This window comes from Sminthopsis crassicaudata, chromosome 5, assembly GCF_048593235.1.
Source record: "Sminthopsis crassicaudata isolate SCR6 chromosome 5, ASM4859323v1, whole genome shotgun sequence".
Taxonomy (NCBI): domain Eukaryota; kingdom Metazoa; phylum Chordata; class Mammalia; order Dasyuromorphia; family Dasyuridae; genus Sminthopsis; species Sminthopsis crassicaudata.
In genome coordinates, this window is record NC_133621.1 from 48,360,848 (window position 1) to 48,388,640 (window position 27,793).

At 34.4% G+C, this 27,793-nt stretch overlaps 1 protein-coding gene across 1 annotated transcript in view; it reads right to left on the reverse strand.

Annotated features, from left to right (window-relative positions):
• Positions 1-23,309: 23,309 nt before the first annotated feature.
• ZNF804B (zinc finger protein 804B) overlaps positions 23,310-27,793 on the reverse strand; it is a 562,419-nt gene continuing 557,935 nt past the window's right edge. Inside the window, exon 4 of the mRNA XM_074266595.1 lies at positions 23,310-27,276. Coding sequence (XP_074122696.1) covers positions 23,610-27,276 — 3,667 coding nt within the window. The 3' untranslated portion in view covers positions 23,310-23,609. The remainder of the gene's footprint in view (positions 27,277-27,793) is intronic.

Here is a 27,793-nt window from a genome sequence, read left to right on the forward strand (position 1 = left end):
CACATGCTTATCATTTTTCATAGCTCAGTGGTATTTCATTATATTCATATATCACAACTTGTTCAACTATTTCCCAATTGATGGACATCCCCTCGATTTCTAATTCTTCATTATCACCAAAAAAGCTGCTATAAATGTTTTTGACCATGTGTATCCTTTTTCCCTTTTTATGTTTTCTTTGGGATATTGACCTAGTAGTGATACTGCTGGACCAAAGGGTATGCAGTTTTATAGTTCTTTGGGCCAAATTACTCTCTAGAATGGTTGGTTTAGTTTACAACTCCGCCAATACATTAGTGTTCCAATTTTCCCACATCTCCAACATTTATCATTTTCTATTTTTTGTCATATTAGACAATCTGATAGGTATGAGGTGATACCTCAAAGCTATTTTAAGTTGCATTTCTTTAATCAATAGTGATATAGCACATTTTTTCCATATGGTTATGGATGGCTTTAATTTGTTCATCTGCAACCTACCTATTCATATCCTTTGATCATTGTCAATTAGGAAATGCCATATTCTAATAAATTTGAGTAAGTTCTGTAGAGTAGTTTTTAATGTTTCCATTCATAGGGGAAGAAATGGGAACCTAAAGATTTTAGACAACTTGCCCAAAATATTATCACTGATGTCATGGGATATTTTTTCTGCTCCATTTTCTGGTGATTTGTAAAAGAAAGATAACTTAATACCAAAATTTTTTCTCAACAAGCACATTTTCCTGGAGACAACAATATAATTTAAAAGTTAAACAAGAGGGAAAAAAAACCCAAAGCTTTATTTTTCAATGAGAAATAGAAATAGGATCAGTAAACATTCTTGGTATTTCAGCTCTAAATGATGCCAGTGAAGACAGCTGAATTGCCAGAATCTTCGTAGAAGTGACAGATAAATTAACTGGGCTGGATGAACTAAACTCTCAGAATTGCCTCTGATCTTCATTTCAGGCAGGTTATTGCATTTCTCAAAAATATGAACTTATGTCATATCTTTTGAAACTTAGAAAGATACTGCACACTGTTTATCATGGGCTAAGATAAATATTCCTTCTCATCCTCATCCTTCATCTCAACTTCAAGTTTTTCCACAGTATGGAAATTGCCTAAGCAATGTCCCTTTTCCTTACCTTTAGGGGAGGATCAATCTCCCTGAGCTAGAGGTTTGATATATATATGTAATTAACACTGATTTTGGAACTGTCAAAACTTCATGGTCATATGCTGCAGGAGTTTAGTATATTTTTGTTAACTGCTTGATTGATGGGCAATATGTTGAGCAAGTCATAGTTGAAACAACTCTTCTAAGTTCGACTCTAGATAGTTTCTAAAATTTCTGCTTGACTTTATTTCCTACCTATTATTGCCTTTGAAGAAACCACTTCTTTAACTACAGTATCAAATTAACATTATAACCCTTTAGAATTTTTGCAGCCATAATTCCTAATAGCATCAGAAAGAGCAATAGAAGCAGGGAAGGAAAGCAAAAATAAGATTGGCTTCCTCTCTACTCCTCTCCTCCCTTTCCATTTATTCTTTCTTCCCTTTCTCTCTCTTTCCCCTCCTCTCCTTACTTCCCTAATCCTTTAAGCTCTTTTCTCTCCTCTCTTCCCCTTTCTTCTCTCCCTTCTTTCCTTTCTTTCAATACTTTCCCCATAGCCCCTTTTTTTGTTCTCTTGCTCTTTCCCTCTTCCCTCTCTCCTTTCCCTCTCCTTGGTCCTCTCTCTATCCCTCCTCTACCTTTCTCTTCACTCTTCCTCTTTTCTTTCTTCTTTTCCCTCTCTCTCTCTCTTCATATATAGTACCAAAAGGACATCAAAAGATTGGGGAGAATGGTATTAAAGGAATTTAGGCAGCAAACAAGGAGCTTTAAGGAATGCAATAACCAGCAGCCTGTGAAAATTTGGTTTCCTACTACAAAAAGACTTGAGCAGCAAAGTAGATTTTCAGACAGAAGGGGCACAATGAGCACTAATCAGAGATGAGTGATTGCTCAAAATCATATTTCCAAAATATGGATGCACTTCTATTTCTCCTCCAGCTGAGCCAAGAGAGCAAATCACATCCCAAATATTTATTCTACATTGCAAAATTTTAAAATTCAAAGGGTCTTTTAAATAATAAGACAAGAAGGATTCTGGGAATATACTGGAGTAGGTTGGTAAATTTTAAGCTTTCCCAATTTCTCTCACAAAGAGAAGAAATTTGTGCTTCAGGGCAAACATAGAATGGTGAAAAACAGGAGTTCTCCTAATACAAGCTGAAAAGATCTGAAGAAAGACCCCAGGCCAGGATTATTCTGTCTGAAGCACAAACACCTTTTGGCTAACTCCCCAGAGGCATCAAGTGGGGATCCCTTGGGCTAACTGATAGTAGCTGAAGCTAAGCAGGAATCAGAGAGACTTTCACCTCCCTGGCTGTTTGTCATGTGGGGGAGTTGAGTTTGGGAAGACAGTGAACTTTGGCTGATTGGGAAAATCAGGTCCAATCGTGTAGCTGAGATGGGGCCCTGGATGAGAAGGAACCAGCACCTGGTGCATGCAGAAGCAGGGTTTAGAGGCAGTGCTGGCTGTGGGCACTTGCAGGAGGGTGGAGCTCTTGGTTTGGGGTTCCTGGTCAGAGTGGAGAGCTGAGACATAGTCCCCACACACCATGATTAAATGTGCTTTCACTAATACCTCCTGTTTAAAAAAATGAATCAGCAAAGAAGAAAGAACCCCACCATTGAAACCTATTATGGGAACAGGGAAGACCAGGGTTCATCTTAAGAGGTGAATACTTCAGTTTAAAAAAAAAAAAAAAAAAAAAAAAAAAAGCTTCTCCCCCAAAGAGTAACATGAAATGGCTCTTTGTGCAGAGAGAATTTATAGAAGTCAAAAGTCAAAATCAAATGAGAAATACTGAGGGAAAACTAAAGATCTCCTTTTGTAATTGAATAACCTTTTTTATAATCTTATTTTTCTTGGATGGTTTTAAATTTTTTTGCTGGATGTGATATTTTCTTCTTTGCTGATTCATTTTTTTATTTAGAATTTTTCCCACAGTATATATGCATGAGTAATTTTTTTATAATATTATCCCTTGTATTCATTTTTCCAAATTTTCCCCTCCCTCCCTCCACTCCCTCCCCCCCTGACAGGTAATCCCATATATTTTACATGTGTTACAATATAACCTAGATACAATATATGTGTGTAAATCCCATTTTCTTGTTGCACATTAAGTATTAGCTTCCGAAGGGATAAGTAACCTGGGTAGATAGACAGTAGTGCTAACAATTTACATTCGCTTCCCAATGTTCCTTCTCTGGGTATAGTTATTTCTGTCCATCATTGATCAACTGGAAGTGAGTTGGATCTTCTTAATGTTGAAGATATCCACTTCCATCAGAATACATCTTCATACAACATTGAAGTGTACAGCGATCTTCTGGTTCTATTCATTTCACTCAGCACTGATTCATTTTTTTAAACAGGGGGTATTAAAACACATAAGAATCTTATTGCCAAATTTCCAAAACCCCAGGTCAAAGAGATAATTTTGCAAGAAACAAGAAAAAACAATCCAAATACATTGAAATTACAATCGGAATCATATAAGATTTAGCAATACTTACAATAAAAGACTTCATGTCTTAAAATCACATCTACAGACAAGCAAAAGAACTAGGCCTATGGCCAAAAATATCACATCCAGCAAAATGACTTATAATTTTCATTGAAAAAAAATGGACATGCAATGAACTTGAAGATTTTCAGGACTTTCTATCAACCTGAACTTAACAAAAATTTTAACATATAAGAAGCAATATCAAAAAGCAATTTTAAGGAATTCAACATGGACAAACTGCTTAAACATGGGCAAATTGTTTTTTTTTTAACATGGGAAATGTATACTCTGTGTTTAAGATTTACATCAATAATAGGATAAGCTCAAAAGAAAGATTGGCAGAGTCAAGGTAAAAATAGTAATCATGTTATACAAATGAGATGCAGAGGAAGAATAGACACAGAGGCATTAGAGGGGAGAGGAGGGCTTGTAGTCTTGGAAAACTATTCATACTAGAATGGGTTCAATAGGCAACACTACCTATATACACTGCAGGTATAGCACCCTCCAAAAATCTATAAAGTAATAACAGGGGAAGGATGAGTTAATGGGTAAGCAAAGGGCAAGGGAAGAAGACAAGGGAGAGGTCCCTGAGTGGGGAGAGGTTAAGTAATAGTAAGCCAAATTATGGAGCAGAATTTAATAAAAGAGTCAGCAGAGATAGGAAAGATATATATTGTGAATATAATTTCTTGTACTAATATATATATATATATATATATATATATATATATATATATATATATATATATATATATATATATATATATATATATATATATATATATATATATATATATAAAATATATATTCCTTTGTTGCTATATATTTTGAATCCTCCCTCCTATTCTGCTGGGCACATGATAATGTTCTCTTTTGTTTTGTTTCATTTTATTTTATATTTCTTTTTGTCTTTTTGTCTATTATGTTCTTCAAACAAAATAATTTTTGAGCTAATATATTTTTTATTATTATAGCTTTTTATTGACAAAATATAGCATGGGTAATTTTTCAACACTGACCCTTGCAAACACTTCTGTTCCAACTTTTCCCCTCCTTCCCTCCACCCCTTCCCCAGATGGCAGGCATTGCTATACATGTTAAACATATTAAAGTATATGTTAAATACAATATAGGTAAACATATTTATACAATTATCTTGTTGCACAAGGAAAATCGGATTTAGAAAGAAGAAACAAAATAAATTTTCAAAAATAAATAAATAACAAGAAAACTATTAATACTGGAAAAGTCCATAATTATGCAGTTTAGCATAAAAATCATCTATATGGTGAAATGAAAAGAACATTGGAAGTAGAAAAGACCGGAGTTTTTAATCCTAACTCTGACGATATATTGTACACAGTGTTTTACTAAATATAAAAATTCTAGAAAAATGCTAACTGTTGTATTATTATTTTTAATTATTGCTACAACTATTGCTACTACAATGCCTGGTCATGTGACTTTGCCCAAGTTATTTGATTTCTCTGAATGTCAGTAAAATAGTAATAAAAATAATTCTCCCATTCACTTCATAAGGATTTTTTTTTGAAGATAGACAAAGTTTTTGAATTTTGAAGGGCTAGAGAATTCTTGGTTGCTATTACAATAGTTTTAAAAAGCCTGATATAATACACAGATATAATACAGGTGTCTACTATATTTAATTTTATAGATGAAACCAGATTTTATACATAGCCCAAGATCATTGTTGCTGTTTTTTTTTCAGAACAAAAGAAAAATAAAATGTCATTAAGCATAAAGACTTATATTCTTTCTAAACAAAGGGTGATTATTTATGGTTTAAACTGGAATAAATAAGGAAACTTCCAGAAGTGGAACTGCAATGAAGCAGGGATAGCTTCAATTATGATATGTGTCAAGGTCTGCCCCCATAATTATCTGCTCATACCACAAACTTCTGGAACCCTATGGTAGGAAGAAGGAAAGTAGGCATTTATTAAAGATTATAAAACAAGCATGTTCTTAGCACTAAGAGATATTTCTGAAAAGATATATGATTGAAAATAGTAATAAACATTGAGAGTCAGTGGTGCAGCATCAGAAGATAATTCATCAAATATTAGAATTATCTTGGCTCAATCTCTTAAAACCTGTGTCCAAGATAATTGGTATCACTAAAGGAAGTTATCACATTGGGAATCATTCCTTGAAATTGCAGATTTGAGGGCTTGACAAGGTAAAAAAATAAACAATCAAAATATAAATATAATTGGTAGTTATGAATTCATTCAAAAGAGTGATTTTTTTCACTGTTTTAAAATTTGTTTTATTTGGAAAAAAGCAGTCAGAACAAAAGAAAAACAGAAAAGAAAAAAATAAAGCAAAATAAAAGACAACACTGTCATGTGTACAGCAGAACATCAGGGAGGATTCAAAATATATAACAACAAATTACCAAATCAAAAAAGTGTGTGTATGCATATATATATATATATATATATGTATGTATATAAATAGAAGAAATTTTATTTATGAATATCCATTTTTCTTACTTCTTTATAAATTGTTCATTAGTTCTGTGCTACAAACCTTATTTACTTTATTCTTTTTCCCCCTTTCAGCCTCCCATCCCCAAGCAAGTTACAGTTAAGATTCATTTGTATATACATATGTAGATATATACAGAAATATACATATTCACAACCACACACACTCCACATACACACACATGTATTTCCTTTTCCTGCTGCCTCTTTAAATTCTGCTCCATAACTTGCCTTGCTATTATTTAATCTCTCCCAACCTAAGGATCTCTCCCTTATCTTCTTCCATCACCCTTTGATTACCCATCCATCCTTCTCTCCCCTCTTATTTCTTTATAGATTTTGGATGACATGTATTTTTCATGGTACATAACTATGTAGTGTTGCCTATTGAACTCATTCCCGATGTGAGTAGATTTCCAGAACTATGAGTCCTCCTCCCTCCTTTAATGCTTCTGCATCTATTTTTTATGCACCTAATTTGTATAACCTCAAGTCTGCCAATCATTCTTTTAATCTACCCTATTGTTGAAGTGAATCTTAAACATATAGTATACATTTTCTCATGAAAAAAAAATCAACAATTTGTCCATGTTAGGTTCCTTAAAATTGACCTTTCATATTGACACATACATTAAATTTTCTGTAAGTTCAGGTTTGGTTGATAGAAAGTCCTGAAAATCTGCAAGTTCATTGAATGTTCATTTTTTTCTCATTCAAAATTACAGATAATTTTGCTGGATATGATATTTTTGACCACAGGCCTAGTTCTTTTGCTTGTCTATAGATATGATTCCAGGGCATGCAGTCTTCTGATAAGTCTTATACAATTCTAATTGTAGCTCCAACATATTTGAATTTTTTTTTCTTATTTCTTGCAAAATTTTCTCTTTGATTTGGGAGTTTTGAAATTTGGCAATGATGTTCCTGTGTGTTTTTCTCAAAGGATCTCTTTGAAATGGTGCTTGGTGGATTTTTTCTGTTTCTACTTTCCCCTCAAGTCTTATCACTCCAAGACAGTTTTCTGGGATTATTTCCTGCCTTATTATGTCAAGGTTCTTTTTTTTATCATACTTTTCTGGAAGTCCAATTATTGTTATATTTTCTTTTTCTGATCTGTTCTCTAGATCTGTTGTTTTTCTTATGAAATGTTTCACATTCTGATCAATTTCTCATTCTTTATGATCTATTTTGTTCTTTCTTGGTGCCTCACAGCTTCACTGGCTTCTCCTTGCCCAATTCTAATTTTCAAAGAGTTATTTTCATCTTTTAGACTCTGTACCTCCTTTTCTAATTGGTTAACTTTTTTCATAAGCTTCTTGTTTTTCTTGGATGGTTTTTATTTATTTTGTGGTTGTTGTTGGTTTTTGTTTTTTTGTTTTGTTTTGGTTTTTTAGTTTTTCCTCAGTGTCTGTCGTTTGATTTTTGAATTCTTTTTTGACTTCTATAAATTCTCTCTGGGAAGGGAGCTATTTCATATTACTCTTTGGGGTAGAAGGTTTTTTTTTTTAACTAAAGTGTCCTCCTCTTAAGATGAACCCTAGTCTTCCCTATTCCCATAATATGTTTCAATGGTGGGCTTCTTTCTTCTTTGTTGATTCATTTTTTTAACAAAGTATATTTAATCAGGGTGTATGGGAATTGTGCCGCAGCTCTTCCTCTGACCAGGAACCCCAAACAAAGAGTTCTACCTTCCTGCAAGTGCCCACAGTCAGCAGTGTACTTGCCCACTGCCTCTGCACACAGAGGTGTTGGTTCCTTTTTGGTCAGAGCATGCCTCCCCATCTCACCAGCACCAGTCTGGCATACCCAATCAGTTGATGTTCACTCGGTCTTTTCAGACTTGAACCCTCACTAAATAGTCTGAGAGGTAAAAGTATCTATGGTTCCTGCTGAGGCTCCATCCATAACTAGCCTGAGAGGACACCACTTAATGTTTCTTTGGAGCTAGTCTGGAGGTATTTGCACTTCAGACAGGTTAATCCCCAGATTACAATCTTTTTTTCCCATCTTCTTGGGTTGTAAAAGGAAGATTCCTGTTGCACCCCATTTAATGCACATTTGTTCTATTTGTAGAGGAAATTAGGAAAACTTGAAAGTTACCATCTTATTCTACCATCTTTCCAGAATCCTCCCCAAAAGAGTGATTTTTTGATAATAGCATCAACCCAAAGAGGTGGAAAAGAATAGGAATAAAAGGAAGTCATACAATGACAAAATTTTAATTTGTATATTGTGGAGGGGAAGAGCAATGTGTGCTTTTGTCAGTCTGGAGAATCCCTGGTGTTGAAACTCCATCCACCATTCAATAGAACTTGGCAACAGGATGGATGGTTCCCTTGACAATCATAAAAACATTAGAACTAGAGAAGAATTTGAGGAGGAAAAATAATGTGTTGAGTTTTAGATATGTTATCTTTAAGATGATCAGGAGACAGGTAGGTTGAAATAGCCAGTAGGCAGTTGAAGATAGATATATTTAAAATCTATCAGCATAAAAATGATTAGTAGTAGATTTGAGGATTATCATCATATAAATGATAAGTGAATCATAAGATTACCAAATGAGATAATTTGAAGGAGAAAGAAGTTCCAGGACAGGGCTGTGGGGACACTCACCATTCCTGGATGTGACTTGGAAAAAGATTCTATTTTTGCCCCATCTCCAGTATATTCCTTCTTTTCTCCTGAGGCACTACCATCATTCTGATGTAGGCTTTTATCACTTCACATCTAAACTAATAAAATGTTTTCAATAAATTCCAGTACCTTTTCACTTCAGGATCAAATATGAAATATTCTGACCTTCGGAGCTCTTTATAACCTAGTCCTTTCTTACCTTTTCAGTCTTCTTAAACTTGATGTCTCTTTCTTATATATTCCATGACATTGGAATATTGGTGGTTTCTTGGGGAAAGTATTCCTATCTTTTTACTGTGGGCATTTTCACTGATCATTCCCCATGCCTGTAATTTTTTTTTTCTTTCCTTGTGTCCCAGATTCCTTTCAGTTTCAGGTGAAATATTAGCTTCTAAAATGGCTTTCTGGTCCTCTTTAATTATGGTTTCTTCTATCTATTAAACAATCTCAACTTTTTCCTATCTCTACCTTGTTTGTATATGGTTGTTTACATGTTGTCTTACAAATTGGACAGTAAGTTCCTAGAATGAGAGCTGCAACTTCCTTTGGCCTTTCTTTGTACTGTAGGAGCTTAACACAGTGCTTGGAATATAGAATGAACTTAACAAATGGATTATTGAATGACTGACTGGCCAGAGTCCAAAAGTTCCTCAACAGATTGTTAAATAATGACAGAATCTTAAAGATATAAGGAAAATAGTCAAGGTATCACTCTTACAACTTAAATTCATTCTGTGGCATTTTATGTAGAGAGTTGCAATGAGGTACCCTGGAAAACATCGAATTCGGCCTTAAAGAGCTTGATATTGATTGTTGGCTTTGCTACTTATTATCTGTATAAATTTGAACACGTCATTTATCTTCTCTGGGGCTCAGTTTCTTCACCTGTAAAATGAAGGATTTGGCCTGAATGATTTCTAAGTACTCTCCCAGATCTAAATCTACAATCAATGATTTAGGGGCTTATGTCATCAGAACAGCTATATATCACCAAAAAAACCCTTTATTGTAAGAATTAGATGACCTATTTGATTTCTTTTAACTGTAGATATATGCTTCTATGGTTTTAACCTTCAAAATGATTGTCTCATTTTTGCATGTATACTTTACATGAGTGGAACTCCTATCTTGTGACTTGGGGTAATACTTTTTTTATCTAAAGTTTCAAGTTTTCTCTCTGAAGTTTCCATTTAATCCATCTTCCAATGTTATCCCTTCAAGTATTTGAAGTAAGCTATCATATACTCATAAAATATTCTCTTCCCCAGATAAATCATCACAATTATTTCAACTGATCTTTATATACCATAATCTTGTCACCATTCACCTTCCTGGTTGCTTTCCAGAAGCTTGGCAACTGACCAATAGTCTTCACTAAAATGTACTACAAAACACCACAATCTAAGTGTGGGTCAAACTTGGAAAAGAGCAAGAGAATCCTCTCCTTTAATCTGGGAACTCTATTTTCAAGGTAGCTACTTGGGCTGCAATATTAAGATTTAGGCTCAAATTGAGGTGGCAATATGCAAAACCTCCAGATCTCTTTCATGTGTATTGTTGGCTAATCAGGTCTTGCTGCCTTCTAGATATGAATTTATCTTTTAACCCAAAATCACAAAGATAATATTCTAGAAAAAAAGACTATCTTATATACATCATTACAATGAGAAAATAAGAATGTCAATAATACTAAGGGCTTTAAAGTTTGAATGCATAAGTATATGTATGTGTACATACACACTTATAAATATACATATAGAATATGTATATATATATAATGTATATTTTATATTTATACACACACATACATATCCACTTTTTCCCCACACCCAAATAATCCAGAAAATAAAGGCAAGGTTTTTGTTTGAGAAGGATGTTTTATAGCATTATGTCTTGAGGATGTGCTCAGAGAAAAGATCAATTGAACTTAGATTCTCTGAAAATGTTTGGCTTCCTTGTTCACTGTTTCTGAGAATTGGAAGATTTAGCAATTCTCTTATTCTTCAGCATAGCAAAGAATTTCAATATATCCCAGTGAGAAAAATCCAACAAGAATTTAGGGAAGGTAGTTTTATTGTTCTGCTCTGCCTCCTGAGAAATTTGTTTAGTGAAAGTTGAAACATGCACATCTGTCACCAATGTTCTTTTTCTGTGTATGAACATCTTTTGCCTCTTACCTTTAGTCCTGTTTATTTCTGTCCTACTTAATCCACTCTGTCTTACTCTAGTGTTTTCAAGTCACTATTAAATTATTAAAGTTAAACTTCTCTCAGCAAGTAGTTGTCCAATTTTGCCAAATATCTAGTGGAGAGCTGACACTTTGAATGACTCTAAATCTACCACTCTGCTTTATCAGTATTTGAATTTCTTACTCTATCCTCCAAGACAATTATGTAAACAATTGCTGATTTTTAAGCAAAATATATTTCATTTTTCTCCACACAAAGTATGTTTAAATATTTTACTTTGTCACTTTAATTTCTAAGAAAATACTAAGAGAACTGACAGAGTAGAATAGATGGGAAGAAGGATAATGAATGGAATTCCTAAAATTTCTCTGTAGTGAGTAAAGAAGGTAATTAATTAATGAGATGGTAGGATTTTATTCTCAATTCCGAAGCTTCAGTACTACAACCAAGGGTAAAGAACTTAACCTTGCACTCTTTAAATCTTCCTTTCATAAAAATGGAGGCTATGAGACAATGCTTAATTTGTTTGTGAGATGCGCGCATGAGGATCCTATAAAAAGCCCAGCCTTATTATTAATGTGCCAGTTCTGCTGAGTGGCTCTGGTTTATTTATTGCTATGTAACTGCAATAAGTGCTGCTGTCTTTCTTCTCAATGAATCAAAGCATAAACAAGTCACATTTGTGAATTCAATTAATCCTTCCATGAATAAAAGGGTTTCAGTGCAATAATATGGGACTACCATTTATTTTTCCAGTCTGTTCAGAAGTCTATCCTGTCTGTCATTCTTAATTTCAGATGGTAACTCTATGAGTAGATTTTTTCCAGGAGCTACTGCTCCTGGGTGTGTGGTTCACTCAAGTATTTAAAAAGTTGTATTTAGTTTAAAAACAAATAAATGAAAGAAAGAAAAAAAATTGTGTGGATGTTGAAATCTTCCATATCTACATTAGAGTTGGAAAAAAATTTGTTCTGAAATATTTAGAGGAGACAGTTAAGAGTCATTTTAAAGCAATTGATCATGTGTTATGGAAAAATCAGCAGGTCTACACATGTGCACAAAATGTCTCATCAAAGAAAACATCCATAGAATTTTTAAGTAAATTTTTTTTTTATTTTTGATCCCATGAAACAACCCAATTTTAACACTAAAATTTTAAGAAATAGTCTAAGAAAATTCAATTTTAATATTATATATAATATAAATATATACAGTAATAAATTAAATGAATTTTCAATTCTGCAGATTAAAGTACAGAATACGTCCACACCATTTTGCCTTTGACTTTGTGTTTATATTTTGGTATGCTTTACATTAAAAATACGTGACTGACACTCATACCATTAAGCTTTTTATTGAAAAAAATATTATTGCATTTAACTACATTCCCAAGATTTTCTTGAATAACCTAAAAAAAGCTGCATTGCATATACAATAGTGCAATTTACTTAGCTACTATAGAATATAAAACACTTTGTACAGAATACAAAACAGAATTACTAGTTTATATATTATACTATCCAGAGTATTATCCAGTTCATATACAAAATAAACATTTTAAAATCAATTGAGTCATATGGAAATCAATTGGGGGGGGAGGAGACACAAAACAAATTTACATATATAGTATTTTACAGCAATCCCTTCTCCCAGTGAAGAAATGGACACTTCAGCACCATGGACAGGGACCCCTTGTATTAAAAATGAGGTGAATTGTACCACTATGTGGATATAATTTGAAGAACATTTCAAAGTTAATGTCAAAGTATTTAAGTAAAACTGAAAGTAAGAGTCATGGAGGGAAGGGAAGGGAAGAAGAAGAGGGTAGGGAATAAGGGAAAAAAGAATTAGGTATCTCTCAAGTTAGGTGCAGAGAATTATTTTAGCTACTCCAATACAGAAATAGATAGGGAAGGGAGAAAAGCCCTTTGGCTTAACCCTTAATATTTGTGTACTCTGAACTCAAACCAATTTGGTCACATAATCCACTTTAACATAGCTTCTTCAATACAGTACACAAAATACCCTTCAAGTTTTTCACTAATAAAAGTAGTTGTTATCAATTCTGTTAGACAAAAAATATAACCTTTTGAAATTCTCTAGATACAAATGATGGAGGCAAAATTCATATTCTACTTTGGGGGGGGGCAATCCATATTATGAAGAAGTTTCAATGAGAGCATCAAGTTCCAATTAACCATTTCTACTTGCATTGAGATTGCTTTTTAAATTATATTCATGTTTTCTAATGAAGGCAAATTTCACTTTGAATGGCTCATCCAATTCAAAGAGTCGGTATTAAAACTCATCAAGAAGACTGCTAGACTATCCATAAATTCTGAACTTCATCAGGTCAATTTCACACATAGCTACTTCAGCTGCATATACTGATGTTGAAGATTTGGTCCCTTATATTGAACTTTCAAAAAATTAAAATCAATACTCTATGTTTTCCTTCTGAATATCAATTATAACTTGTGTTAGGAGGCCAAGAGCATTATAGAGATTTAAAATCATTTTGAACCTAATTTCACCCATTAGTAAGATGTCAATTATAGTATTAGGAGGGGGTACGTGTGTTGGTAAGGACCACGCCTAAGTGTGAAGGGACAGGTCAATTCTCTGAAAGCCTTCACAACTGTGAATCTTAACACACTTGAAGGAATTACAAATTAGTCTTTACTGACTCAGATTTTGCTTGTGGATTGGGAATGAAATAAATTGGAGGCAGAGAGGAGAGAGGTCAGAGAATACTACCTCTCATCCTCCTCTCACATGAAGGGATCTATTCTGCTGGTTAGAATTAGATCCCCAGCATCCATTAGTAGGTGGCTCCCATAATACCCAGCAGCCACTAGCACACTGTGCCCATAACAATGTAGTATACAGTGTATATTAACATTATGTAGTATTTATTTTGAAAGAGGTTATACTTGATACTTTAAATTATATAAGTAACACCCAGAAGATTTCACATGAACAGATGATATAACAGTAGGTCATTTTTGTTAAATGTTTTATTATTGAGTGTTTTACAACATTAATCTCTTTAGAAAAGTTTTACTGTGAAATTATAAAACAGACCCTATTCAGTCCTGGAAAAGGCTGAAGGGATGGAGAGGCTTCTTAAATCTTTAGATGATAGTGAGATTATAGATGTATAAAATGTCTGCTTTGCAACCAAACCCAGTAAAGGGAAATCTTGTGTGTGTGTGAATACACACAGACATAGACACATATGCATAATATACAAATATATATGTAATATATATATTTGTACACATACAAGTATCTATGTATGTGAATATATACTTGTGTTTTCTTTGTGTTTTAAAATACTTTATTTTTACCATTTCAACATATTCGTAGGGATGACTTCAACAACTAGTCTAGTCTAACCCTGTGAATTCAAACAAATCTATAACTGAAGAAATACTATTGATCCTATACATAATCTCAAAGAAAAAAAAATCACACTTTTCCTCAGTAATTATTTCAGTTTTGTACTCTTTGCAGATATTGATTGTTGAAGGGAGATAAAGAGAGAGATGGCTTAAAAATATTCTATGTGAGTTGTCAAACCCGATCTGTGATTAAACATTTTTGGTCTAAAATTTGTAAATAAAATTATATCAATAATTCAAATTGTAGTTCATTCTCAACTTGAGGATAAAACTATTCATGTGAATATATGTAACATTTACATTTGTTCTTTAAAATATAATATATTTTTATCTTTTGTACTGTGTAAAAGTTGTGCATTTTTATGTGCACTTAAATACCTTGTCCCTTTTCTCTCTTTGCCGGGTTTTTTATGATTCTGAAATCACTACTGCTTTTTAGAATTTCCAATCAATTACAAGCTATCTTCTGCTTTTAGAGACATTGTCCAATGAATCATGATTATATTTTCTCTGAACTTTTTGGAATTTAATTTCCTGGTCCCCAAAGTTTTGATTTGGATATTTAATTATGTCTGCTTTTCCTTTCTTGTACTCTCATGACCTCTGAGATGACATAGCCATTTTCTCTTAAAGTTCTCATGACTTCCATTTCATTAAATTGTTCTTCCACACTGGTCATGAAGCCTTCAGAAGAAGTTCCACTAATTAATCCTTGAAAGAGATGAGTTACAGAGAGGAAAGTATTTAACTTGTAAAGGTACTATTTGAGAACATGTAAAAATTTTAGTTGATGTCCAAATAATTAAAGTCCCACCCATCATGTCTACTACAACCCTTTTTTTCTGTGCTAGGTTTATGACATTGCAAATTATTTTACATAATCTAAGCATGTCTCCTTTTTTTGTTGTTGTTGAGGCAATTGGGTTTAAGTGACTTGCCCAGGGTCACAGAGCTAGGAAGTGTGAAATGTCTGAGGCCAGATTTGAGCTCAAGTCCTCCTGACTTCAGGGCTGGTGCTCTATCCATTGTGTCACCTAGCTGTCCCTGCTTCTACTTTCTTAACCCTCCATTTATTATCCTACCTTTATTCTACCAAATCTTATAGTGAACTGAAATGTATCTCAGAATTCCAGTATCTTAAAGTATCAGTGATCTCATTTTCCAAATGAATTATGTTTCCCTTAATGTTCTTTCTCCTTGACCCTTCTTCAGTACTTCTTTACTGATACTCTTTTTTCTTAACTTTTTTCCTTATAGTCATCCTAACTTTGAGTTTCTCCTTTTTCTTCTTAATGTAATTATTTCACAATAGTCCATCTTTGGCCAACTTTTGTTCTCTACTTTCTTTTTGTTTATTATATCATCTATTTTCATAGTTTACCTGTCATCTCTATGCAAAAGATAGCAAGTATATATTTCTAATCAAAATATCTCTTTCTTCTTCACTTTAAACTCAAATTATCAAATAGCTACTAAGTATTTCTATTTGAAATCCGTTCTTTTAAAGTTAAACTTTCCAAAATGAATTCACCATCTTTTTCCTCCAAATCTATTAATTCATCTGATTTTTCTATTTAACTACATTCTCACAAGCAATAAAGCTAATACAATCAGTCTTTTTTGAGCTGTCCCTTCTTCTGGCTATATAAACATTACCTATCACTATATACTGTCTCCTGTATATCTCTAAAATATTTGAAACATTTATTATACCTGCCTCTTCCTTTTGAATCTCACGGCTACCCTTTTAATGTAAATCCTCATTATTTCTTGTATGAAATATTGTAATTATCTCTTAATTAGTTTCCCTAGACTTTTGTTCCTTTGTCCATATAACATACTAACGACCAATTAATCATCATAATTCCCAGGACTGATAATTAATCATAACATTTGTTAAGTATTTATAATGTTCATAAGCATTGAAAATATAAAAGTTAAACAATAAATACTCTTCTTTTAGGAGGTTTAACTCCTAAGGAGGGGTATAAGATAAACAAAAAGATATAATAAAATATGTTTGTTTTTTTAAAGCATAGGAAAAGTCAGAATGGTCTGAAAGATTCAAGAAAGGAAAGATTACTCATGATTTTGGGATAAAGAAAGGCATCTATGGAGAATGTAGCACCTGAGCTGGGACATGAAGGAAGAAAAGGATTTCATAAGGCAGAGAAAAGGACACCATTCCAGGCATGGAAGCTAGCTTGTGCAAAGGCACAGAGGCAAATGTGAGATATATAGCAGAGGTAGCATTGACAGGATGTCTACTGAGTGGATATGGAAGGAGAGAGGAGTCTAAAATGACTCTGAGGTTTTGAGGCTGGGTGACTGGAAGAAAGATGTTTTGATCAATAAAAATAGAGAAGAACCAGGTTTGGAAGGATAGAGGATATCAAAGTAAAGTTTGAATTTCTTATTTTTATTTTAAATTTTATCAACTCCTATCCCACTTAGCCCTCTAAAATTTACTTCTAATCTCCCATTTCAGACTTAACTCAGAATACATTAAGTGGCCAAACTAGATATGCTTTCTCCCCTTGCAAACCATATAGTCTCCTCTATTTTACTCCTGTCTCCAGTGACTGGAGTGTTTGCCCTCACTATTGTAAATTAAAATCTTATCTATGCTTTGAGTCCAAAGATGATTTCTTCAACCAAACCTTTCTTATTCACCCTAGACCAGGGATGGGAAACCTTTTATTCTGCCAGGGGCTATTTGAATATGTATAACATCATTTGTAGGCCATTCAAAATTATCAACTTAACTCAAACAGTGAGAAATCTTTGTCAATGTTAGCAAGGCCATTCCAAATTATTTTGTAGGCTTTATATAGCCCACAGGACATATGTTTCTTACCCCTGACCCAGGCAGAAATGATGCCATTGTAAAGTATCATGTAAATAAATACCACTTGTGTGTTTCTGTGATTCTTCATATATTATTAGCATATGTTTCCCCCTCTTATAGGTTACTCTGCACATAGTGGGTGCCCAGTGTTTGTGTATGTATATGTGTGGGGGGGTGGGGGGTTGAACTGAACTGGTTCTCCCAAAGAATTGTATCACTTATAATTTTCTCATATTTTCATTCAAGTTGTACATGTTCATAGATGAATGCATCCTCTTAATAATGCTTTTCTCCCATTTCTTAGATTTTTCTGGACATTTCTTTTTGTTCCAATCATAAATTTCATCTTAAAAAGTCTGCCTGGGCAGCTAGATAGTGCAGTGGAAAGAGCGACAGCCATAGAATAGAAGAACCTGAGTACAAATCCAGCCTGAAACACTAGATACTTACTAGCTAAGTGATCTTGAGCAAGTCACTTAATTCCAATTGCCTAAAGAAAAAAACAAAACAAATAAAACAAAAACACACCAAAAAGTCCTTGTGATATTTATGGAATTCTACTGACTGAATTTTCCTTTAGGAAAGTCAGTTCATAGGGAAGAGGGATTTTGAGATACAATTCTTAAGATACAAAAAATGAAATAATATTTTGGAGAAGAAATCATGGAGGTTGTACGAAGATTTTAAAGCAACTGAAATTTTTAAAAGTTCTACACAAAAGAAGGAACCCAGAAAAAAGAGAATTACATGACATAGTCTGATAAAAATAACACCAGCATTAGTAATGTTCAGACTAGTGAGGAAAGTAAAGGTTCAGAAAGGTGGGGTCAATCATATTGTGGAAAATACAAAGAGTAAAGGAGGCATGTGATCACTGGTTGGTGTGAATGTGATGATAACACCTGCTAAATTACCATTTTATTTCTTTTTCTCAGACCAAGAGAATGAATGTGGGGTGGCAAAGGACAAAACAAAATGACTAGTACAGAACTGATAACCAAGAGAACAAGGAAATAGTAATGATGCTCCTGATCCAGATCAGTTATACCCTCAAGGAACTAAAAGAAATGATAGATGTGATTACCTGAGTCACTGCCAGTCATGGTTGAAAGAGTGGAGAATTACCTCATTACCACAGAAGGGGGGAAGGATGTAGGTTTTTAGAGGGGGGAGGAAAGCATCTGCAGACTATAGATTAGTGATCTTAACTTTGATCCTGGGGAAAAGGACTAGAATTCATTATTAGAGATGCAGTCTAGAAAAGGAAGTAGAGGTTATAAAAAAGTCATATAAAAGTGACAGCAAACTAAACTAATTTTGTTTTATGTCAGTGTTTTATGGATATGTGATATAAAAATTGTAAAATATATAAGATATATACACACTATATAAATACACAAAACCATCTATATATACTCATTTATACATATATATTCATATACACAGATTTAAGCAAATTTGATAAAGTATCTCAAATTATTCTTATAAAAAAAGAAAGTAGACTGGATGGTAATACTATTGGATTTGAAAATGGATGAATATCTGTACTCAAACATTACTCATTAATGGCTTAAACATTAACTAGGCAGGAGGTATCCAGTGAATATCCCTTAACATCTGTGCATATCCCTGTGTTGAAAATATTTTAATTAATGACTTGGATGACAGTGTATATCCCTTTCTTATCATATTTGCAGATGAATCAAAGTTGAGAAAGATAATTAATATACTGTCACACAGTCTGGATGCCAAAAAAATTGATGGGATGAATATAAAACAATCTTATAGAGAAAAATAAAAAAAAAGTTTTATACTGGGGTTCAAAAAGTCAATTTCACATGCATTGGATGAAGTAGATATGATTGTTGGGATTTGTTTGTTTAGCTATGTGTCAGTCTTGTCTGACCATCTATGTACTAGTTTGGAGTTATATTGGCAAAGATATTGGAATAGTTTGCTATTTTTCATCTTCAATTCATTTTACAGATAAGAAAACTGAGATAAACAAGTTAAATGGCTTGTCCCAAATCACAGAGGTGGTGTCTGAGGCCAGATTTGAACTCAGAGCTTCCTGATTCCAAGCCCAGCAGTCTATTCACTTTTTCTCCTAACTGCCCTTTATGGCACATTTAGACATATTGTTCCGGAAAAAATCTGGGGGCTTTTAATGAATTGCAAGCTCAATACAAATTAGTGATAGGACAGCCAAAATTATCAATTCATTTGGAATACATTAAGTAAAATATAAGCTACATTAAGGAAAAAATATTTTTATGAAAGTTATAATCTCCCTTTTTCTCTGTCTTGGTCAGACTACATCTAGAATACGTTTAGTTCTGAGTGCCACAGTTTAGAAAGCACATTGATTAACAAGTACAATGGCCAGTAAAGACCTGGCAAAATGGTGAAGAGCCTTGAGTTTATATCATTTGAATATCAGTCAAAGCAATTAAGAACATTTAGCCTGGAAAAGAAAATACTTGATTGGGAGTAGAAGCTAGAACAGATATGATTACTGTGTCTGAGTCTTTAAAGAAGAATCATGTAGAAGAAGAAAAAAGGAGATTTTTCTGGTTTGATCCTAGAGAGTAGAATCTAGAACAATAGGTAGAAGTACAACTGTAAACTTGACAGCAGAAAAATTTCCCTAATAAATGGAGCAGTTAGTGGGTAGAATGGCCTCTCTTGAAATTGGTTGGATCATACATCTTTCTTATTGCTAATTTTCAAGGAAAAAATTGGCAATTAGTGGTTAAATATAATATACTGGTTCTTTTCTGAGAATAATATGGACTCGATAGGTATGAAAATTTCTCCTGAGTCTTAAATTCTGGAATTTATGATCATTTCAGTAAATTTCAGCCAAAAACATTCTTCCTAAATTGAGTTATCCATTTTTCAGATGTCAAGTAATGGGTGCCAAAATATACCATATTCTTTAAAATATTCTATGTAGGCAACTGTTGACTTTCTAATGCAGCCATTCTTCCAGATCTACCACCAACCATTCATCCCCACTTAAAAAAAAAAAAAAAAAAAAAAAAAAAAAAGTGGTCTAGCAGCTTTAACTAGGGACAGATCCTAATTAAAGATTTCTTAAGTTGCTATGCTTCCAAAAGGAATAACACAACCTCCTACTGCTGGGAGGAGTGAAACTTCAGATCCTTTTAGACTGCAGAAAAACGAGTCATTTTTGGTAGTAAAATGAATTCTTAAGCTTCTTTCAAAGATTTCTGGTTTAAGTTTTCATATCTGCTGATATATACAGGGGCACAGATGGTAAATATTCCTTAAAGAGACCTAATTTTGAATCCTGCATAAAAGCACAACTTTATAATAATGTGCTTTGTCAATTATATAACCTACTTTTGTCAAACCTGTCAAATTGGCAACAATAAAATATATATGGGGGAAAAAAATCTCCATTCACCTCAAACTTAGAAATTTTTCTAACTGAACCTTAGCTGATATACTTTCTTCAACCCTCGAGAAGAAGAAGTCCTAGATTTGGAGGAAGTACACTTGGGATTCAAATCCCAATTTTTACACTTACTCTTTGTATGACCTTGGATGACTTATCTAACCCTTCTCAGAATAAATTTCCTCAACTGTTTAATATAATTGATAGAGTATATGACCTCTAATCATTTTTCTACCTTTTAATCTAGTATCTGTCTAGAAAGTGAAATGTAGGCTAGTTGAAATATAACTATTAGGAAAATTTGCCTAACAGTTTTCAGGAGATATACATTAGGATTTTATGCTCATATTTTCAAGGTGAATAGTTGACTCCATATACAGTGTTGAGGAACACAATGTGTTTTTTTATGGTTGATGGCTTATGAAAATAGAAATAAATTAGAGAACAAGTCACTTTATATTTCTAAGCTTCAGTTTTCTTGTCTGTAAAATGAGAAAAGAGAATGTTGGACCAAGTGATCACTAAAGTCTTTTCCACTTCACAAGTTCTAAAATTCTTTAAGTGTCCCGGAGACATAGCTTTGTAAGTAAGAAGAGACACTTTCCATGACTATAAGCCCTTTAAAATCACTGGCAGTTCATCTGAGACTTCTTTTGACTATGTTATTTATTTCTACATGAATCAATATAAGTGGGTGGTGGTGGTGTGTTGCTAGAGTAAATGGAGGCTCTCCATCCAATTGCAGAAGATTATATATGTTCCCACAGTAAGTCAGGTTTACACATGAAATCACTTCTGTACCTCTCTTTATGAAATGAACAAGGACCATTACATGTCTCTTTTACTTAACATCAGTAGTATCATAATGCACTAGAATTGATGAATTTTTTTTCCCCTCTCTGGAACATGGTCTGCTTTTTCCAGTTTCACTTCCTACTGGAAAACTAATTGTTCCTATTGTAAAACTAATGATATTTTTTCTTCATCTATGTCACCTTCTTCCATTTGCCATATTTTTAGCATTGTGATTGTTTCCTACTTCCTTAGAATTGTCCCTTCTCCCCTTCAAGTTGAGTTTTATCCCATTTAAGAAACTTTTCATGTATCTAATGATTTTTAGAAATTTCTTAAGTTCTTTCACCTTCCCTAGTCCCAAGATATATTTGCATGTGGTTTGTGTAATGGGTAACTACCTCTATTTCTCTTGTTTGTGATTTTATCAAGGTATTCTTTCATTCACTTTTTCATTCAGATAGTACAAAGAACATTCAATGAATAAGAAATATTTTTTGCTGTTGTTGCTATGCTGATTGGTTCTTTTGGCTAAAGGATTCAGATGAATAATCCAAGGTATGACTAGATTCAAATCAGGCCTTGGAATAAATAAAGAATGAGTCAGTGGTTGAAGAGCTAAGTGGAAATGGGTAGTAGGGAAAAGGTGGGGAATGGAGTACCTAATTAAGAAGGTGAGATATAGGGGCAGCTATGGTGGCACAGTGGATAGAGCACCAGCCCCTGAATTTAGAAGGACCCGAGTTCAAATCTAGTCTGAGACACTTAACACTTCCTAGCTGTGTGACCCTGGGCAAGTCACTTAACCCCAGCCTCAAAAAAAAAAAAAAAAAAAAAAAAAAAAAAGGTTGAGATATATAGGGATGATGGCACAATCAGAGTTGAAAATGAGACACAGGCAAAATGTGTTTAAGAAAGGAGATGTAAGAATTATTTCCTACCTAACAAAGGGTAACATTGGGTGATATGAGAACTCATATTTATATTGTACATCAGAGTTTGCAAAGGACCAGTTTCAAAATATAAGAATCTTATGATAAGAAAATCTAATCTACATTTTAGAGATTAGGAAATTGAGGCTCAGAAAAGTTTTGTGGCTCACCTATTATCATAGGATAAATGAACTAGAACTTGAACAATTTTCTTTTTTACCTTCATGACCTTATTCTTCCCATTACACAATTCCTACATGGAGAAAGCTTAGATTTTGTGGACTAGAAACAATTATTTTTGAAAACCATATGTAAAGTCTGCTTTATGTTTACACCATTCTGAGATACATGTTCAGATTCTGAGAAATTTTTATTTACTGTGAAACAATGAAATAGAATTTTAATGGTTTACCTCCATAAATACTTTATTTTGACACTATATTAAGTACTTGTTTCTTTAAACTATTTTTTCTTTGTGTTTGAAAACACTTGATGGTAATTTTATAAGTGCTGTTGGCATTCTAGATAGAAGAAAGATTTTTATCCCAATTTTAATTTATTTTGTATAACTCATTTGTGAATACTTGTTTTCATAAGAAAATGATAAATAGTAGGGCATCTGAAATTACCCTGACTGAACTTTTTGCAGTTGCATATGGTCTTTTTCTACCTAGGCATAAGATGGTAAGTTAATAGTAATATAGTCAATGCAGGCAATAAATTTGTCAAAAGATGCATGCCTTGATTCAAATTAATTGCTTTTAAATTTTATCGCTTCCCTTTGCCTCTAGAGACAGATCTTTAGTCTCTTTGAGTTTAAGAGACCAATCAACTGTTAGCATTTTAGTCAAAGAACCATTTAGTCAAAGAACTGATTTGACTGATTATTCTATTCAATTAAAAAAATCAAATTGCTTGTTCATGTCAAATATGTAGTTTGTTATTTGCCAGCTGCCATTTTTTTCCCTTAAATGTTAATACTATGCCTAGCAGTCTATCCAAAATGTAACATTGCCTCCTCATTTGTACCTCTTTTTTTGAAGAAATTATTTTGAAGTTAAGGATATTGTTCTTTCAAGTGAAAAAACTATGTGGATCAAATGCTTAGTAATTTTATATGAAACCCAATCTTGCTAGAATGCAAGTTCCAACAACTTTGGATTCTGACCACAATCACAAACCTCATTTCCCAAACATCTTTTGGTAGGGAGACACAATCTCTTCTTAAGACACACCCTCTTCCCCCCAAATTGAGAGGTAATTGTTAGTTCAAGTGTGCAGAAACATTTAACACTTCTTTTACTCGATTGAACTGCTGTATTTGACCAGAGCAAGAATGATGACAAAAGTCTTGCCCTTGAAACATAGGTTGAATTAAAGGATTCAGATGAATGATCGAAGCTGTCACTGGATTCAAATGGGGCCTGAACAAAGTTGGAATAAAGGCAGCGTGAGGCAATGGCTGGAGGGCTAAGTGGGACGGGTGAATGTGGGCAGCAGGGACTAGATGGAGGGGGTGCCCAGCCAAGAACGTGGGGTGTGTAGGGATGACGGCGGGAGTCAGAGGTGAAAATGAGATAGGGGTAAAGTGTGTTTGAGAGAGGGGATGCAGGTGAGCTATAGGGAGGTGACCTCCATGAGGATTCATGGAAGCAGAGACAGCAAAGTGTTGCAAAAGAGTATGATGGATGGTTGTAATGGACGTGTGCTGATGGACTGGCACTGACGGCATCGCAGTGGCAGAGGAGAAGGCAGGGGGGCCTGTGGCTTTAAGATGTTTGGACAGGTACTGCTTTTGCATATGCTGCTGGGCTTGCAGCTGAAGTAGCCTGTATTTGTCTATTTCATCAGGTGTAAAGGTGATGGGCTGCTGTGTTAAAGGTGGGGAGATGGATTTGTGGTAGGCTTCCCGTTCTGGTTCACCATACTTCTGCATAGTACTGTCAAAGTAAGAGCTGATGTTCCCTTCTACTTCATTCATGTCCATGCTTACATCATGTCGCTCTAAATTTTTTTGTTCCTCTTTGGTCTCTGTTGAATTAACAACACTAGAATACCTAATAGATGGTGGAGCACCAGGGAAATTATTTGGTACTGGGTCAGAGCTTTGTATAAAAGATTGGGTTCCACTAATTGAGCAGCTCAATTGTTCTTTTGGAGCAGTGTTCATTTTTATGTTTGGGGACCGATAATCTGTTCCTATTTGAATTATACCTTTAAAAAGATTATTCTCATCACCAATGTCTGACAAAGCAACGTCGTTCTTTGTCTGTGATCCTTCATCCTTGTCTCTCTCGACACTTCTTTGCATCAAACTGCCTTTATTCTTGGCAACTTTATTTATGTTCTGTGTTTCTTCAAACAAAGGGAACACTGGTGGGCTATGTACAGGAGCTGGGAACTTAATTGCAAAGTGACTTTGTGAGGGATCCTCCACTTCCATCTGGCAGCTATCTGAAAAGACCTCACCCTTGTTTGTTTGTTCCTGATGTTTCTCTCTGTGCTCTCCATCTGACCGTCTTAGGGCTGTCAGTGATGTTTTCTCTCCTTCTGAAATGTGCAGCTCTGGGATCATTGAAGTTCCACTGTCTCCATCTCGCTGTGGCCAGTTGATCAGGTCAGAGGTATATGGTACAAGGTTTACTTTTCCCAGGTTGGAACCATAAGGGTTTTCTATGTCCCCATGAATCCCACTGTCTGGATAATCAGTCTTCTCTCTTAAAAAAGAGCCTGAAGTTCTGTTACAGATTTCTGGATTTTCAGGGGACCTGTCACTACTTCTAGAATGTCTTGTGAAACAACTGTGGGGGCTGGGGTCCTCCACAGGTTTACTAGCTTTTGGACCTAGACATAAGTGTCTAGTCTTGCCCTGCCTTGACTTATCCCTGTTGTGAGTATACCTATATTTTGATTGTTTTTCATTTCTAAATCCACTCCAGAGTTTGCAGTTTCCCCCTCTCTGACTTTTTGATAGGGAATGGCTACTCCTTTCATCCTCATTGGAACAGGACAGAAAGTTGTGCTTACTTGACCATTCTTTGTGCCATTCCTTGGGATGGCATTCCTTTCTACACACAGAAGACAAGACGTCTCTGCCACTTTCACTGGATCTTTGACTTGAGCAAGTGCTCCTGTGGCTACTTGTGCTATAAAGAGAGATGTCAGAAGAGCTAGACTGTCTGTCCAGTGATGACTTTGGAGAGGAGGATTTCCAACATCTATCAGAACTTCCATTCCTTTTGCATTCTGATGACTCTCGGACTACTTGAAGGTGATTTTCATTCATATTTTCATGGAAGTCCTTCCCACCATCACTTGCAGCAGTGGTGATACATTCTGCTAGACTGGAACTGAATGTCCAAGAGTCTTGGTTTTGACATTTGTACCTCAAATGAGTATCCCATGTAGCAGATTTATGTTTTTTAGTCCTAGAGACATAGGGTGAAAAGCACTTGACCTCACTGGTATCGCTCAGAGTTACCCTTTGGCAACCATGCAAATGGTCCTTCAAAGGTCCCATGGATTCTGTTTGACATGGATGCCTCTCGACTACACAATCCTTTTTAGAGGCATGGAGATGAGCAGGCACTTTAGGATTTTTTCCACTATCTCCCTGTTCATTCACATTTGGCTCAGAGTTATTGAGGCCTGATTGATACTTTTTCAGGGAACATTTCTCATCAAGATTACATTTCATTTTCTTTGGTTTCAGTGACTGATTATCTTCTTGAATCACTATCCGTTTGTCTTTGATTAATCCCGAGGCTTGACTCTCCTGTTCTTTATTAGTCCCAGAAGCCTCCATACAACATTCTGTGTTCTCTTCGCTCTGTTTATTAGCTCCTTTTGTGTTTTGAGAATGTTTGAAGTCAAAATACAATGGGTTGCAGCCATAAGAGAGGCAAGGTTTTGTTTTTGTAAATAACAGAAGCTCAGTGGGCCACTGGAGGTTGGTGCTACCATCTTTACTGAGCACATGGAGGAAAGGCAATGCTTTGGAATCTTCTCCATGGATTAATGTATCTTTTACCAATGTTTCCACATTTCTTTTAGCTGTCCCTGCTTCTTCAATAGATTTTATTCTGGTGTCCATTTTGGAGCTAGGATTTAGCTTAATTGAATGTTCTTTTCCCGTTGATGGTGAGAACTCATTCAGACACTCAAATAACCTATATTCACTGTGCTTATATGTGTTCTGTGGTGTGCAAAAGGTATTTGTTTGATACAGATGATAGTTATGACCTTTTGGAGAGTCTTCAACCTCATTCATTTCTTCTCCATGATCTTTTTCTGCAAATGAAGAATTAAAATCTATACCTGAAAGATGAATATGAGATTTGGACATGGAAGAATGGACGTTGATGGAGTCCTGTAATATCCTATCATGAGTGTCATTTTTGTCCTTTAAAACTTTAGTTCTTAGAGGAACAGTGTTGGAGATTATTTTTTCAATATGACTTCGGGGATTATTTATTATTTTCCCTCCAGTGTGTGGCTTCTCTCCATCTGAAAAAGTATAACCCTTCCAGCTCACCGTTGTTTGTTTTATTTTGTGGGTGGGTGATTTGGTGCATTCACATGTTTCTTCTGTGTTTTCATTGAAAACTGATGCAGAGGACTCCAATTTTAGATGAGTTTTTTTGGAGAAGGAGAAAGAGACGCCAGTCCTGTGACAGGGATTGCTACCATCAGAAAGTGGTTGTAGGACCCGACTTCCAAACAAAAAATGTCTTTCACTTTGAAATGAGCGCTGATTTTGTGTAAGTTGACGTTTGCTAGAAATGCTTCTGGGGACGTTTTTACCTTTAAGGAGAACAGAGCTCTTCACATATCCTGCATTTCTGCCTTCCTTAAATGGGATAACTTCTTGTTGGAACTGCTTCTCTGGGGCCACTCTTGGTGCTTTAAATACTGGTCCACTTCCAGAAACACTGAAAATGTAACAAATATGATTTCAATGACTCAGGAATTAAATTCAATACCATAGAAATTTGAACAGTGCCAGAGTCATCTCAGGGAAGTTTTATACTGCTAGTATTTCAGTTAACCAGACTGTTCTAACAGATCCCTTGCTCAGTTTAACAGAAGGCATGACTTTCCTGCTTTGTAATGGCAACTTCTAAGCTAATATTAGTTTACCTTTAAAAGCTTTTTTAAAATTATAACCAGATACATAAAAGATAACCAGGTCTCTACCTTATATTTTCTTAGAGTTCCAAGGAAAAACTAACATATTTCCATAGAATATCTTCCTTCAAAATTACAAGAAGGTTTTTTAAAAGATCTCAAGTCATTTCCTGGGAACTGTTGAAAAGTTATCTTTAGAAGAACCAATAAAAGAACTTTAAAAAAAAGAATTGCATCTAAAGGGTTATTGATTTTTCTTTTCTACTTATTTAATTAACTTGAAGTTTGGGGGCATCTCAGTTCTATTTCTCCCCTCCTTGT